The sequence below is a fragment of the Grampus griseus genome (genome assembly GCF_964374135.1).
Source record: "Grampus griseus genome assembly, chromosome: 6".
Classification (NCBI taxonomy): Eukaryota; Metazoa; Chordata; class Mammalia; order Artiodactyla; family Delphinidae; genus Grampus; species Grampus griseus.
The window spans coordinates 87,065,192-87,082,270 of record NC_139000.1 but is presented as its reverse complement, the minus strand read 5'-3'; the positions used below and the strand labels follow the sequence as shown (position 1 = coordinate 87,082,270).

At 40.3% G+C, this 17,079-nt stretch overlaps 1 protein-coding gene across 3 annotated transcripts in view; it reads left to right on the top strand.

The window, feature by feature from the left end:
• Window positions 1–13,709, top strand: part of CDC14B (cell division cycle 14B) — a gene marked incomplete at its 5' end in the record, with an annotated part of 57,332 nt that extends 43,623 nt beyond the window's left edge. Inside the window, 2 exons of one of the 3 annotated variants that reach the window (XM_082656340.1) lie at window positions 5,007–5,123; window positions 10,049–13,709. In XM_082656340.1, coding sequence (XP_082512466.1) covers window positions 5,007–5,123; window positions 10,049–10,085 — 154 coding nt within the window. In that variant the 3' untranslated portion in view covers window positions 10,086–13,709. Of the gene's footprint in view, window positions 1–287; window positions 433–5,006; window positions 5,124–9,684 lie in introns of those variants that run through there. The other 2 variants (XM_082656342.1, XM_082656341.1) reach the window with 2 other exon arrangements.
• Window positions 13,710–17,079: the final 3,370 nt, after the last annotated feature.

The following is a 17,079-nucleotide window of genomic DNA, read 5'->3' as shown; positions in this document are numbered from 1 at the left end:
TCAATCGCATAGCTATGACTCTAATTTCAGTATCATACAATTAAGTTAACGTGGGGTAGTTATCCAACTAGAGATTGGATCTAGTCTTTCTTTACCAAATATCAAATCGGTTTAAAACTGAAGACAGCATTTTTTTCCAACGTAAAATGGCAAAATTTGATCCCTGTTTCCTGCTCCTTTGCATCGCAGGGTATCTAAATTTCACACGTGGCTTTATTTATTTATTATTTTATTTATTTTGGCTTCCCAATTTGAACATCTGTTCTTTCCCCTTCACCCCTTTCCAGATGTTCCCTAGCTGTGCTGACCTCTGCACTGTGTAGTGTTGTCATCTGGTGGATTGTTTGTGACTACATTCTCCCCATCCTGCTATTCTGTCTCGATGGTTTAAGAACACAGTAGCCATCAGGACCCTTGACAGATAGCTGCTGTGTAAGTGTCCCATTCCACTTCTCTACTAGCGCTCACCTCTGGTGTCCAGTGTGTTTCTCATGATGCATGTTTTTCTCACTATCAGCTCTTCTAGCTTTGTTGATTTGCCTTTTTTCAAAGGTTCTTATTCTGAATCTTTGCACTTCATGGGTTGGTGGCAGGGAAGGAAGTCTTCTCTGTTACTTTCATATCAGGGATATTAAAAGTAACACGCTTCGTTTGGGATGTGCTTACTCTTAACAGATTTTTTGAAATAGCGATTTATGATGACAATGACGTAGTTTCTTTTTCTTATCAAAAATGTATAGTTAGTTTGGGGTAATTGGGGTGGTTTTCTTTCAGTCAGTTGTCTGTACAACTTTCCGGTTTTCTAGAGTAAATATTGTTAATATATCCTTTCCAATCTAGCAAAAAGAATTTTCCCGCTGGTTTTCTGCTGTTAGTAAAGACTTTATTTTGTAGCCATGAGGTCTAGTGAGCATTGCATCCTTTTTCACCTCTGATTCTGCCATTGTACACGGTGCTCTCTCAGCAGGCACCTGCTTCCCTAATAAATATTCTGTCTTGAATATGCAGAATTTTCTCCTCTTCCTTGTTTCACTTCCTCCCCTTTAGGGAATACAGTTAAGTATAGTTTTCAACACTTGGTGTTGAATGAAAATAGGAAAGCAGAGAAAACTGGAGTCCTTTGTTTATGTTTGTGTTTCCACATGACAGTCACTGTGCTCCTTTTTCCTTCCCACTTTCCTCCTTTCCCAAAAGTAAGCAGAATGCTTTTATTAGGTTAATAGAGGCAGAATTTGTGTTCTCTTGATATCTTTCATCATTAAATGAATACCTTCACAGTGAAGAGACTCCTTTTCTGCAGAAGAATGTGACAAGAAGCTTTCCCGGGAACATCATGTTAAGACCAAGAGCACAGAAAGGAGGGTGTATCCTGTGAGACTGTGGTTCACCATTACCCTCTTATGTCTAGGCTGCATTCTTTTTTTCTCTGAAACATTTTCTTTAGCTCAAATTTTAAGAATTTCTTGTCTTGTTCCAACTTGGACTTGGGGGTTATAAAGGAATACAAAAGTGCCTTCTAGGATCTCCTCCAAAGTAAAATTCCATTGCAACCAACTCTAGTACTTTGTGGTTCATTGAATGTTTTCAAATGGCTAGAAAAGATTTAAAAAACTAGCAGACGCCATTCTTTTCAAAATTAAGGAAAAGCTGCTTAACATGAACCTATATATGACATTTTAAAAAAATCTTATTAATAACAAGCTTATTACATAGGCACATATACTATGTTTCTGATACGGATTATCCCTTTAGATGTTTTGTTCCTTTACTTCTTTTACTGAGCCTAGATGTCACACATTTGGACTCAGGGCCGTCACACACTGCATAGATTTATCCTTCTCAAACTATTCCGAGTGACAGTTTCAAACAGGCGGAGTCATTGCTAATGATGTTTAGGCGCTTCATGATTGTATTATTTTTTACAGGGTACGTTTAAAAAATGGTCTCTATCAGGCTCTTTTCTTTTTCATATTCTATGTAAGACATAACGTTTTTTGTTATTACTGACATTTTCCATTGTATTTCTAGCCCAAAGCAGAGTATTCACTTTAGCCTGCCCTGATTAATTTGGAATTTACAGAAACAAAAGCTTTCAACAATAACAATAATGTGAACAGATATAATCCTTAGAATTATCCTTTGAGGTGACTACTCATGGGCACTGTTGTTGACATTCACCTCTGTTGGCTGATGATGTAGCTTGCCTGATAGGTTGTTTCCTGGCATGCCTGGAGAGCTTCCCTATAACAGCACTTCACACGCTGCTTCAGACCTTTTAGACAGCGGGAAAAGCATCTCTGCAGGTTGCAGGGCCTCAGGCCCATCATGTTGCAGGCTCTTTTTGTATCAGTGGTGGACAACCAGCGTAAATAGTGCATGGCTGCGCTGATGGCTTCTCTTCTTGGAATGAACATTTATTTTCAAAGTACTCTGTGACTTGATAGGTGAGAGACCTGGCTTTTCAATTTTTTGCTTTGCCTCAAGTTGCAGATATCTTTGTATCCAAAATCGGAAAATATTGGGCCTCAAAAGATACTGCAGAGAAGAAAACGAACTCTAGTATGGGCAAGAGATAGAAGGTAGGACTGAGGGTTCTATCAGGAAAAGATGGAAAGGAGAAATGACATTTGCTAAATGTTGTCCTGCAGAGCCGCGTGATTGGCCTAGTGTGCAAGGTGGGGGGTAGTGAGTTCCCACATCCCTGTGGCAGAGTGACTACTTCACACGTTTACTAGCTTCACCCACCTTAGGGTGTTAACTTGTAGGATATCTCAGGTAATAACTAAGTGTAGTTGCTGTGTTTCCTTCGCACTTTATTGATGCATAACCTACAGATGTAATAACTGCTCTGTTTTTAATGTAAATAACTGGTGACCTGAATCTTTGCTGATGAGATTAATGCATTCCAAATTTCTAGCATGCTCTCATTTTCAAAATTGCACCTAAATTATTAGCTATTAATAGTATATTACTTCACATGAATTGTTTCCACTAATTTTATAGAGAAATAAGTACTTTTAAAAAGATGTTTCCTATCAGCCTAAAATATGATTTAGCAGTAATTTCTTGTTTTGAATAGTATTTAAACATAATAGCTAACTTAAGAAATCAGGAGGTAGATTTCCTAAGCAGGCAATGTATATTGGCTCTTGTTTTTTCCCTCATATTAATGATTTTACAGTGTGATGGTTGATACTTTTGACCCTAAGTGGCCTCAAATTATTTGAAAAGTAGTTTTTGTATTTCAAAAAAAAGCCAACAGGAGTCTCATTTTCTCCATTTGTAAAACATGGAGATAAAATTCATGAGCCTCACTGAGTGGGTGAGAGCCCTCGGGACAGTAGTGGCAGCACCAAGCCCTGGGCCTGGGCCTTAGAAATAGCCATGGAAGCATTGCAGTTGGTTTCCGTTTTGTTTTGTTTTTTTAAATGAAAAATTCTAGATTCACATTCTTAACAAAGACAACTAAATATTTCCTCTTCACTTTACACAATCAGAAAGAATTTAAAAATAAATCCTTGTTTTCAAGGAGAGAATTTATATGCCAGGGCAGTTGGTACTACCTCTTCGATAATATAATTATGTCTGCATATACATTTTCTATTTTGTTAAAACAGTCAGCATTTAGGATGATAAAACTTTATCAGAAATCCTGAATCAAGCATTGGCTCATTTACCCAGGATCAGTTTCCCTCAGTGAGATTGAAGGCCTGATTCATAAGGCTTTCAGAAATGTTTCTTGGATAAAGAGAAACAGCTAGGCTAGGAGTTCCCCTCCCTCAGCCTTCTACTCCTCTCCCCCAGATGGCTCGAAAACTACTGACCTCCAGACTTCTGCTCTGGTGCAGTACAACCCATTGTTTTTTTAATGATGAGAAGTTAGTATTTTACTAAATGTTGAATATCCTATGGTTTGAGTAATATTAAGATTATAAGAATTTACTACATTTTAAGGACCTGGCTTTGGTTATTAACTAATGTGGTGTTAACACAGGCATAGGAGGTAGGACTGGCTGCTAGTTCGTTGTAATGGTTTCTTTTTACGCATGAGCTGGGTTCTCATAAGTTGTTGTTGGCTATCTCACCTTTATGTTTGGATATGAGAGGAGAAAGCTTTTTAAAGTATTTTCTCTCACAGATAAATAAAAGTTGAGTATATGTAAATGTGTATGTATGCAGTTCAGTGTTTTAGTCATTATCTCTTGAAGAAAAGAATTGCTTGTAAAATTTTTTGGTGTTTTCTGCTGTTGTCCCTCTGACAATTCAGTGAGGAATTTTAAAACACCCTCTACTTATGAACAGGTATTCTGTGTGGGCTTTATCTGAGGGTGTTCTTTCTGATTCATGAATTTGCCTCCTGGGCAGTCTACTCCCATAGATCTCAGTTCCTTGAGATATCTAGAGTTTAATGAAATCAAGTTTTACAAAATTTAAACAGCTTCACTTTAATGGTACTGGGTGACTTTGTAAGTGGTTGTAAGCCAGCCCAAAAAATTCTGTTTGAACATACTTTTAAAATTTGAAATGTTATAAAAAATTACTGTTGATTTGATGTCAATTGCTTGTACTTCCAGCTCTGAAGAGTGAATACTGTATATATATTTATATTCGTAGTCTTTAGAATTTGGGATTTTTAAATGATTTCTTGTTTTCATGACTAGAATTCTGAGAATTTATTTTTACTTTGGGGCACAAAAATTTGTCTTACTGATTGATTTCTTTGGTGTGGGAATCGCTTGACATGCCAGGTCATTTCATTTTCCAAAAGCAAAGTTCTTTGTTTATCTTTGTGTAAACCTTCATAGGGAAATGAGATGCTTTATTTCAAAAGACCTTGATGTAAAAGTGTGTTTCAGATTTTTTTTTTTTTGGCAAATGTGCTTATGGAAAATCCTGTCCGTTCTCAAGAAAATAGTTTGCACTAAAGTGCAAAAATGCCTTCCTCTGTCAAGTATTTGCAAATCGCTTCAGTGAATATAATGTTATCTTTTTCCAACTGTTTTCAGAGTAATTCTTCAGTCCAGTGTTCAGAGCTGTAAAACATCTGAACCTAACATTTCTGGCAGTGCAGGCATTACTAAAAGAACCACCAGATCTGCTTCAAGAAAAAGCAGTTTTAAAAGGTGAGAAAAGAATCCTACTCTTCTGAAATGTTCTAAGCATTGGTTTTCCAGTTTAATCTTCTGGAGATAGAAATGAAGACAGGAGAAAGCAGAGTCCCTGTGGTAGGAAATTAATCAAAAATGTTTCACTTGTTCATCATCTAAGAAAATCTGGACCATTTTAATTTGGGGTTTTGTTTTGTTTTGTTTACAGAGGTGATTCTCAACACTGGAAATGTGGTCTCTGGGTCATGATATGGGAAAGTTGAGAATGCTGTACTTCTAAGTTCTTAAATTAAGAACTTCCAAAGCTCTCTGTCAGGACTTGGAGGAAGTCTTTCTGTCTGTATATCAGATCCATCATAATTGTTGGAGAATTAGTTGTAAATAAGTGTGATGGTGGAAAAATGAGAACTCCCGTGAGTTTGGGATCCTTCTTTACCTAGCGACTATCCTCTTGGCCACAGTCTCTATATACCCAAGGGCGGTAGCCTTTTCACTTTCTGGCCCAGCATCTTTCACTTCCTTCATTAATAGAGGCTTTCACAAAAAATTGGACATGTTCTGTGACCAAATCCATTACTCACCATTGTTTTTGGATGTTTATCATGAACTGAGACATTTCATTTTTAACATATTCCAAAAACAGATCCCCATTTAGGGGAGAGCAGTTTGCCCACTTCCTATCATCTCAGGAGGCATAGGCAGGCAGGCACCTTTTTTGTGTTTGTGTATCTTTGCCTTGAGCTGGCAACCCGTGCGGTCCTGAGCATGACAGTACCGTGCTCAGGGCACAGTGTTGTCTTATAGAGACCACGAGCAAGCTGAAGATAATCTGAACCAGACTTTAAAACGTCCTTCACCGTTTTCCTTGCTTCTTTTTGGCTTCCCTGCCCTCAGATCTTTGAGGCTTTGGGCCTGCGTTGACCTTCAGTGCTAAGGTAGTCTCCGGTGCAGTCCCACGGCAGCCTGTGTGTCCTGAGGGACTCACTGACAATCTAGAGAGCTCTGTGTGTTTAGCTTTTGTAAGGAACTGTTCCATTCCGCCACTCTCCTTCTTTGCTGATTCTTTTGTACAGTTTTACTACAATCTTTTACGTGTCAGAGAACGTGATAGTGCCTCAATACAAGTATTTGAGAATTGGGCACTGACTCCTGATTTTAGGGTTTAAAACTTTTCATTAGAAAGGTATCAAATATTCATACTCTTTGTACTCTCATTCACTGAGAAGAATATTAGAGAAATACTGACAGAAAGTCAGATTTAGGTACATTATAACATAATATCAGAAATGTTATTTATAATAGTAAGAAATCGGAAATGATTGATGAATTCTGCCAAATGAATTGCGAGTCATGTTTTCAAAGGAAAGTTAATGACCTGGGTTAATGGCTCACGGAGCAATAAGTGAAAAGGGCTACACGTAAAAATTATGAAATATTGCTCTAATTTTGTAAATGTAAAATAGACTTTATATATATGTGTGTGTGTGTGTAAAAGTGTATAGGTGTGTAAATATTTATAAGCTTAAATATTTATAGATGTGGACATTTCTGTTGGGTTGGCCAAAAAGTGCGTTCGGGTTTTTCCGTAACATCTTACCAAAACACCCAAAAGAACTTTGTGGCCAATCCAATATATGTGTAGAGAAGTAAGATAAAGGAAAAATATGCCGTAACACTAACAGCTCTTCCGGTTGGTAGGGCATTTGGGGATTTTTTTTCTTTTTTTCTGTCATTTTCTTTTTTTCTAACTTTTCTACAGTAAATGAGGGGAAATGCGAGTTTTTTTAACTTTGACACGTTTATGGAAATTAAATTATTAAAAATTCAAATAAAGGGCCTGCTGTTGATGATAGTTAGACATGTTTTGAATGGACATATTCTTTTCAGACTTTTATCACAGCCGGGTGTGTTTTGCACATTTAATTCTGCTCTCTGCTTTTCTGGATGGCGCTCTGCAGGTTTCAGAGGAGTTGGCTAGAGTCCTGGAGCCGGGACTGCACTTGCGTGGTCATACCACGTTCCTCTTAGGGTGTGGCCGTATGGCAGTTTTTCCATCTAGGTCTTGTCTAGTGATCTAAACTTGTGCTTCTCAGCAGAGGTGGTTCCTGATTGCGGTGAGCATCTGCCTGAGGTCCCTGGACTTGTTGCTTTGAGGGCTCTAAAGTAGAGTTCAGACTGAATACCTTGACCAAATATTGAAATGGCCCAAGGAAAGCAGTTTTCAGGCATTTGGGATAGTGCTGAAAACCAAAAAAACTTCTTTTAAATTCTGAAATGGACTTTCAGAGATTTGGAGGGGCGAAGAAGTAAAACAACGAGAGTTAATTGGGCTTCACAGTGCTTTTAACCATGCCCTCCATGCCAGGTCTCCCTTACCTCTTTCTGGGCTTTGACCTGTATTGGCATCACCTTAACTGTGACCACATACAGCTCACCAGAGAAAGGCAAATACGTTATGCACAGGTCCCATTCCCTGCTTCTAGGAAATAACGGGAGTCAGCACCCAAGCTGTAGCCTGAAGTTTTTGTCCTATGGGATAGTATTCGTTTGTGGTTGGAGGGTAGTGAGAGAATTAACACAATTGTACATAATCTGATTCAGGACAAAATAATATGAGCTAAGATTGTTGAGTAATTTTAAAGTATTGAATAGAAATCTTTTCTTTGAACAGCAGTACACACACACACGCGCGCGCGCACACACACAAAATAGTACACCATTTTTGCACCATTTCCGTGTACATTCATAAACACTTGCAAGGCGCCAGGGTTGCCAGTCTGCTGTTATTCCCATTTGTGAGGCCTTCTCTCTTGCAGGTTGATGTTGTTTGTACGTCATCATCATCATCTCTATTGAGCCGTAGAGCTTGCCCTTTCATTTCCATGTTCTATTCTACTCTTTGAGGCTTTCCAGGATGAAGACCTCACCGACATTCACTTTCCATTGTTTTGGCTCTTTTGATTTTTGACAGTTTACTGAGAGGCTTTACATCTTGGAAGAACTTTTCCACAAACATGTTAAAAGAACAGTTATTTGGAGACTGAAAAAATATGAGTTGTGGGGAAGAATTGCCACCATGTTTCTCTCATGGCAGGTGACTGATTATTCTCCCATGTATCCATTGAACATTAGCCACATCTAAGCTTAAATCGTGGGTGACAAGCTCTGCTCTGGCACAGCTGTGGCAGTTCAGGCACGGAAACACTGGAGTGTCTGGTGGCGGATGGGGTGCTGAGAGGAGCCTGTGTAGCACCTTCCTCATCCCCTTTCTTAAGTCCAGAGAAGTAAATTAATGGGCTTCTACACCTCCCACTTCCTGTTAGAGCTAGAAACCCATTTTAATGTTTCTGTTTTAATAATTAATCCACTGAAGAACCAGCTAAATAGAATTGGCCCATTTTTCAGTGTTGTTGTATCAACTCTGAAGGGCTCCCTGAGAATGAGTCTCGAACGTTTCATCATCGAGCCCCCGATTGAGAACCTGTAGCCACCTCATTTGATGTCATTCAATTCGGTTCATGTCTGTACCCTGCTCACCCATTGAGTGCATGTTTCTGTAAGCTTATACTGTTTCTTTGGGGCAGTCTTTTGTTTCTTTTTTTAAAAAAAATATAACTTCATTTGTTTTCTAAGAAAACTGTCATGTATAAGTGCCTTTTTTATTCCAAGTTGCATCATTGGGAACCATCACTTTCTGCTCCACCTGCCAAACCAAACAATGTTCATTGCTTTGGGGCATTTTGTACCTAATTATTCATAGTTTGGAGGAAGATAAACGCTCAGGCTCGCTCTTCAGCCTCTGAAACCAGGAGTCTCTTCACAAGCCCTTCAGTTGGCGTAACTACATTTAGGACTTTGGCTTTTTAAGTCTTCTCATTTGTGACGTTTGCCATCATCATACCTGTCACTGCTTCTTCTTCCTTAGAGTCTCAGATCTCAGTGTCTGTTCCATCACCTCTGGGCTTTAGTTCTTTGTCATTGCCATTATGTTTAAAAACTATATCACTGTCGAAGCCCCAGAATGTTGTATCTAAGTACTCTTTTATGCTGGTTACCTCTGTTCCTTTAAAATATTAATCTCCCTTTGAAATTTCAGATACTTTCCCTCTTGGCTCCACCAACTAACCTGGACCTTTATACTCAGTTCTCTATTGGGGTCTCAGAAAACTAAATGTTTGATTCGGATGAGCTGCTCTGATAGAGCACCGTTATCATCATCCAAGTGAGGGTCACCTCCAGATTGGAATTGGTTTCTCTCTTTTCTTTTGCTTTAGTTGTTCTCTGAAAGTTGCTATTTAGTTGAAAGCTAAAGTGATCAGTTGGGGAAGGAAAGAAAGGAGGTAGGGTGAAGATCAACGTAGGTCCATTATTCACGAACAGAAGAGGGTCGGCGGCTGTCCCCTTGCAGCTGTGCAGCAGTGCGGAGCAAGGTGGGAGCAGGTGCGGGGTGCCTGCTGCGCTCTGCTAAACTGGAAACTGCGTGCTGTGCCCCAGCTTTTTCTGTGACCGACTTCTGTCTTTGGAAATAATCAAGTAACACTTCTTTATCTTTTCATTCTTTCCACTTTTCCCACAGCCTGATTCCTCAGAGGGAAAGAAGGAAAAGGAATGCTTTGCAACAAATGCCCTTCATGGCATTATGGTACTCTCATTGCTCGGCCGCTTTTGCACTCCCTTCTTTTTTTATCGTTTTTCTATTGTTTTTTAATTTTTTGCAGAACTGAACCTTTTTCTGCTCTGCCTCTTCTCTCCTGTTTGTCTTTACTTTACGGTTGATATTGTACCGTCTTTTCCAAAGTATCTGTCATTAAAGAATTATACAAAGTGTATACTTTTTAGCATGTCAATATTTTTATTATGTTGCCTTCCTTGTCTTTGATAACTACATATGGGACACTTAAAAACCTTCATGGTAAAATCCTTTTTTTTTTCCCCTGTAGTCCCTCCATTTCAAGGACTAAAACAGTCTTGCGTTAAGTAAAAACCTGTGACCAGAACTTGAAGGAAGACTCTAGGAACAGAAAACTACAACGGGACTTTAGCACAATTTATTTGGAAACAAAACAGAATTGCAAAAGCCTTAGCTGCTTTCCACCTAAGAAGTTTATTCAATGAAGAAAATGTCCACTGGAATTTAAATAACTACATGAGTTTGGGTACAAGTGAATGACTTGAAGAGGGCCCAACTCTCCTTCTATAGAAATGTCTTTAACAAAAAAAACTGTTGTAAATTAGTCTCAGGTGTAAATATCAAAGCCCTCTGTTATCAGGAGAGCTGACTAGTCTGTGTGGTGCACGTACGTCCCTGTGATGGCAATCAGTTTAGCTGCTGGCCTTCAGAAGAATTGAGGGTCTGATGGAGGTTTTTTACTTATTTATTTGCTGTTCACCCTGTGTCAAAATTTATAAAGATAAAACAAGCATTACTGAAATGGTACTTTCTGTAATTTGATACTATTTGGTTTAATCATCTTCACTTTAGTATTTGTAATACTGTTATAATGTTAACTCTGTCAAGTACCCAAGCTGCTTGTCTTCCACCAAAGAGTGCTTTATTAACAAGAATCTGTGAAAACCACATTTGAAGGCTGTTGCATGTTGCGGTACTTTGGTAACCTAAAACTTTCAAGAGAATGTTAATAGTAGCTTTAGAAGACTCAGGAGGAGAAACTGGCTTCAGAGTTGGAAGACTGTTGTTAAGTCATTCGTTTGTCATTTCGAGACTGAAGAATGCCAAGGCTGCCCACTATTTGGTTGCCCAGTCATACAAATTAAAATCATATTTCCTTCCATGCAGGAAAAAACCCCACACTGTTGGTGTTTCCCCTGGAAACAGTGATCCCAAATAAGGGTGACTTTTTAAAAAAGTTACTTTGTTAGGGTCTTTCTCTGTAGCATTGTGGATTTTTTTTGTTATGTGAATGACCTAAGGCCATTCACACACCCTTTGGTTTCAGTGACAGTTATTCGTATCTGGATTTCAGTTGTTTGTAAATAAGAAACTCACTGTTGCCTTTGGTTAGGGAATACAACTAATAACTCTTTGCAGAGTGCCTTCTCCCCTCAACCCCACAGAAACACAGCAGAGTCTGTAAAAACAATCACAAAACAGAATTTATTTGCTGCTAAAAAAAAAAAAAAAGTGGGTCCCAAAAGAAAGAAATATTTGTAATCATCTTGGTTACCTCCATAAGAAGTGAATGGTTTAGTTATTGCTAACCAGTGTTTGCCTGTCCTAGTCTGGAGAATGGGGAGATGATACAATATTAAAAGGCAAAATGCCTTCACGTTATAAGATGAATGAATCAGGTCAGTAGGCAATTCCATTTTTAAAAAGCTGCTTTTTTAATACAAATATGAAGAATAAGGAGTGGTTGGAATAAACAGATTCAAGTCTGCTAATGCAGAAAGTAATTAGAAGCCGGTGGATCTATTTTGGTATTTACTCTCTTGGAGTAATTGTAAGGTTGCCTAGTTTTGAGGGGAGATGGAAGATGCCATTGTTTTTGGCCAAACGAGCATTTGTTTGAGGTGCTCCTCATTGGGCACCATGAGGGCCATGCCAGCTTTTTTCTGAGGACTAGACCTCAGAAAAACAGTGTTTTTCTATCCCTGGAAGTTCATAAATATAAAGACCTACTTACCTGAGGGAAGACAGCTCTTCATCAAGCTTTGAGTGGGAGGGGAAACCTTCTGTTTGCTGTGTTGGTCTGGGAGATGATACTAAATATTGAAGCTGTGCCCAGGCGTTAAACACTGAATTCTCAGGGCAACTCTTCTTCCCTTTATACTTTTAAAGGCCATCTCCTGCATAAACAATCCCGGTAGTTGTGAAAATCAAACTTCCATCTGAACCGTTCTTGCTGGTCAGAACAAGTAAACGTGCCGTCACCCTCACAGTGAATAAGCCATTTGGTGTCTCTTGGGCTTCAATGTACCTTTCGTTTTACAAATTGCCTTTTTGTGTGGCTGCTCAAGTGTCCAGCTAGAATTGCTGTCACTGTGGTTCTTTCTAAAAATCCTTGTATTTGACGGGCTCACTGAAATGAGTCATCGCAAACTAGTCATTTGTTAAAGAAGCCTTCCTTGGAACACACAGTTTGGGATAGTGCTTCAGATGGATCGTATATAGCACGGTGTTAAATGTACTGGGGACATCTAGAATCTAGGAAGTCTCTGCATCTGATTGATGGAAAGTTCTTCCTGCTGTGAATAAAAGTAGACTCTTCCCCCGGCCCCCAACTGAAACTTTAACATACCCAAGAATCTTCTCAGATTCTCATTTTTAATTTGTTATAGAAGATCTTGTTGCTATGGAATATGAAACAGGGCATGTCAGATGGAGAGATTTCTTTAACTTCAGAGCCTTAAATAACTTTGAAAGTATACCAAGACAGTTTCCATTGGAATTAAAATTAGAAATGAATATTTTTAGGTGCCCTTGAAGCTTTCTGGGGACTCAAACCATCAAGAGTTAGGGACGGTCCAAAAGAAGGGTGGTCTGCCAAACTGGGTACCTAGACATATAGACAGACTTCCATTATGTAATGCTACAGAAAAACTAGAAATCCCTCTAACCTGTCGGTGAAGAGGGACGGATCCTGAGCAGTGCCTCACTAAAACAAGCAGCCTTACTTGTCAAGATGTAGCTGCATCTAAGCGGCCCGCCACTCTTCTAGTCTCCAGAATTTTTCTGCTGTGAACTCGATCCTCTGAGCCTGTCCCCCACCCACTTCCTTCCCTGCCCTCCTCCGCCTCTCACAGGGGTGATTTCTACCTCTTGGGCCCCGACAAGATTGAAGGAGTCCCCAAGTGTTCTCATGAGTCCCCAAGTGTCTCCCCTTGGGTGAACCGTTTGGACCATCTGGTGTTCTGGGCCGCGTCATGCCAAGAGCTCCGGGAGCCCTTCCCTTGCTTGACCAGTGGGCCTTGCGTTCCTTTGATGTTTGTCAGAAAGTGGCTGAGCTGCTTCTCTTCATACAGTTTTTAAAGTAATTATTGCATTTTGGAAAGCAGTGCTCATCACAAACAACTTTAAAAACATGTTTTCATTCTTTCCTAGTTCTTTCCCACCGAAACTGTCCTTGTGGGGCTAGCTGCTGCTCTTCCTTTTCTCCTAGATCTGAGTATTCGCCATGTCACTAAGTGGAAATACTACAGATGTGTTTAATTGACTGGACAGTTCACCTAATCTGTGTAGGAAATTACCTCCTTAATTGCCCAGTAGAATTAACTGTCAGCAGATATATTCATCTGATTATATTACTGCAGTTTTATATTAATGATTTGCAGACTTTTATCTAACCTGCACTCATGTATAGATTATTAAAACTTTTAAAATGTGACTGATTAATCAGTATTGGATCAATCGTTGTCTTGATTTTTTTTAATTAAAATGTATATTTCTAATCATATTTTATAAAGGTGAGAGAACTAGTTGAATGTTTATTTTCCTGAAGGTATTTTTAAGATAAAGCTTCATAATGGCGTGTAAACTTTGCATATCTATATAGTTTGATACATATTGTCACATTTGTGTATTGTAACTGGTTTTATACGAAATGTTGAATAGTGGAAATTGTATAATTATAATCATGTAATTAAAAGTATTAACCAAACAGCCTTCTGAGTTTTTAATTCACTTATCATTCTGAATCATGGTAGGCAGTATAAAGTGGATGTAACCCTCTGCAGTATTAGTTTGCTAGGACTGCTATATACCAAAATACTGTGATCTGGGAGGCTTCAACAACAGAAATTCATTTTCTTATAGTTCTGGAGGCTGGAAATCCAAGATCAGGGTGTCAGCAGGGTTGGTTTCTTCTGATGCCTCTCTCCTTGGCCTTTTCTCTATGCCCTCCAGTCCCTGGTGTCCCTCTGTCTGTCCTCCGTTTCTTATAATACGAGTCAGGTTGGATTAGGATCTATCCTAATGACCTCATTTTAACTTAATTACCTCTTTAAAGCCAGTGTCCCCAGATACAGTTAGTTACATTCTGAGGTAGTGGTAGAAGGGCTCCAACTTAAGAATTTGGGGGTATACAGTTTAGTCCATAACATCTTCCCCAGGATAAGACAGTAAGCAAGTGAGGGGGCTCCTGCTAAGAACGCATTCACACACACCCACTAACCAGCTCAGGCATGCAAAGGTTTGACTTTTCTGGAAACCGCTAAGGATAAGACACAAGTAAGTCAGGCCCTTGGAGTCTTGTAGGTTATATGCACCGTAGCCCCTTCATTTTGCCCGCCAAGGTCAGGATTAAAGTGCTGAGTAAAGGGCAGGACCAGTGCTAGAGCACTTCACATCCCAATGTGTAACCCAGGATGTCATCCACAGTGTTAATCACCTGCCTTCCCTGTTGGTCTCTTGTAGGGCGGAATCCTAAAAGACCTAGCTGCCCACACCATCATGCAGAGGTTGTGTCTAGGTTGTAGGAGTCTGTCAAGGAGTGCTGTCCAGTTCCCCCAAGGAACTTAGCTTTGATTTGTGCTAGGATATGAGTTTTCAAAGTACAAAGCAAAGGGATCTGTCTTCTCACCCCTATCCAAACTCCTCCTGCACACCACTACTCGCAAAGAGCGATTTCCAGGCTCTGCAGCGTCTGCCTGCCCCTCTATGGTTTACCCTGAGACCCGTGCTGAATCATGTACCCTCCTGCTGACCCACTGGAGCTCAGTTGGCATGGCCCAAGCAACTCAAGGTACATGAGAGTGTGAAAGGGGCAGGCTTGGCAGCAAGGCTCTGAGGCTTGCAAGGCTCTGGATGAAACCATAGGGCGTGTCTGTTTCTCGTGGGAGCAGCTGTGGCTTCCAGGACTGTGCAGTGTGGGCAACCAGCCTCTGAGACCCCGGCCCTGTAGATTCTTGGTCTCCTTCTCTGTTGTTGACCACTGTCCAGTTTTCATTTACCACGTGGACAATTTGCTAAATCCCTCTGCTTCTGTTTCTCAAGTAAAATGGGAATAAAGAGAATTCCCACCTTAACAGTTATAAGGAGAATTAAATGAGATAATACAGCATTTGGAAAGTGCTTAAAACAGCATTTGGCACACAGCTTTCAATAAATTAATTTTTTCATACATTTAAGGTAATTTTCTCTAGATAATTAGGTAAAGACCAATTATTTGATAGCAGATTATGGTCCCTCAGTATCCACTATTTTTGGTACCTGTAGCATAATTCCATGTAAGTATCATGGTGTAAGTTTTTAAAGAGGTCAGACTGTTTCGACTTCTGAATCTCTTGAGAGTGGTTTGTTCAAGGCAGAGCAGGGGCATAGTTAAGTAGAAAAGGCCCCTTCCTGAGGCCCCATGAGTTTATTTAAATAGCAAGTTGATAATGGAAAGAGCAATTAGCAAGGTGCGTTCTAAAATGAGCTCTGCCGCTTATTCCGTGACTTGGGGATCCTTTATCTGCCTCTTGGCCCTCCCTTTGTTCATCCGTAAAATTGGACCAATAAACGCGTAGTGTTTGGATTAAGAGAGACCGAAGTACGCGATTGTGGCATAGCATGGGGCCCGGTGCCAGCGTGGAGCATAACATCCACCACTGCTTTCTCTTCTTCTGCCCGTGGGTCTTCAGTGCAGCTGTGGGTGCATTGGAAAGCCGTGTAGTGGGAGGAATTCTCCACAAATGTGATTTTTACCTTCTCTGCAATATGCCATGACTTCAATAACCGTTCTCTCCCCATTGTTGCCCATGTAGGTAGTTTCCAACCTCTTACCTTTATACCACTGCTTGAATATTCCCATATGTAAATTCTTCCCGGGTGGTGCTGCTTATTTTCTTGGGATAAATTCTTTAAAAAGGCATTTCTAGGTCAGGGATATGCAAAAGTTTATAGCTTTCGTTGTACAGTGCATCAAAAAGGAGCTTGGTGTCATTGTTTGGAACAGGGATTCTGGACCCAGACTGGGTGTAAACCTTTGCTCTGCTGCTTGTTAGCTGTGTGATTTGGGCCAGAGTGACAATATCTAATACGGTTGTATGAGGATTAAATGATTTGATATTTGCTAATTACTTAGAACAAGCACCTGGTACATACTAAGAGCCGTATATATTATGTTTAATTTAAAAATTAAAATATTAGCTTAATGCTCTTCAAAAGGACTATGATACATTCTGTGCTCCCTCTGTCCCCCATCAGCAGTTGTTGTGACACTGCTGAGCTGGTTCATTAACAGGAGGACACTGGCCCTAGGGCCATGGGTCGTGGTCACCATCACTCCCTGCTATATATTGTCCTACCTTTCAGCTGCCCCATTATTCAGATTCGGGGCATTTTGTCTTCTAAGTGGTTGGCATAGTACGCCCCTATGTTATATATAGTCTCACCATTTTCTCAGCTTATTGGAGAAGCACGTGGACTCTGGGATCCCCTTTCAGATTCCTCTGCAGATAACCCCAACTCCCTCAATGGGGAAGCTGGCCCAGTCCGTGTGCAATGGAGATCCTTCTGCGCTGCCCCTGAAGCATGTCTGGTCTCCTTGCCTTGTCTCTAACTGTGTCTCATTTCTTTGCTAGAAAGTCTGCATGACTTTGACATGCTTCCGGATGACGGGCGCTCTATCCACACAGAGGTGCCCAGGTAAGGAGGCCTCCTGCAGGTCGGGAGCCTGGCCTTGGCCCCTCTGATTCTTATAGTGGCCAAATATCATAGGTTAAATGAGGAGAGCCTTTGGGAGGGAATAGAAAGAGTGGGGGAGGTAGTGAGGTTTGTGCGTCGTTTTACTTGTAGAAAGACAATGGTTTCTCTTCATCGTGGGTTTGCTTCCCTGTGTAAAGCAAGATGATTTTTCAGGCAGACAGTTCTTCCTTGTGTAGGACTCCAGAGAATGCAGCCAGTCTGGCATTCCTTGCAAACCTACCCCCCCACCAACCTACTAAATGCCAGTCATGTCCCGGCTGTAGAGTAATCCAACCCCCCGCCCCCCTCCACACCATAGTTTCAGCCACCCTCAGGAGGCAGTGC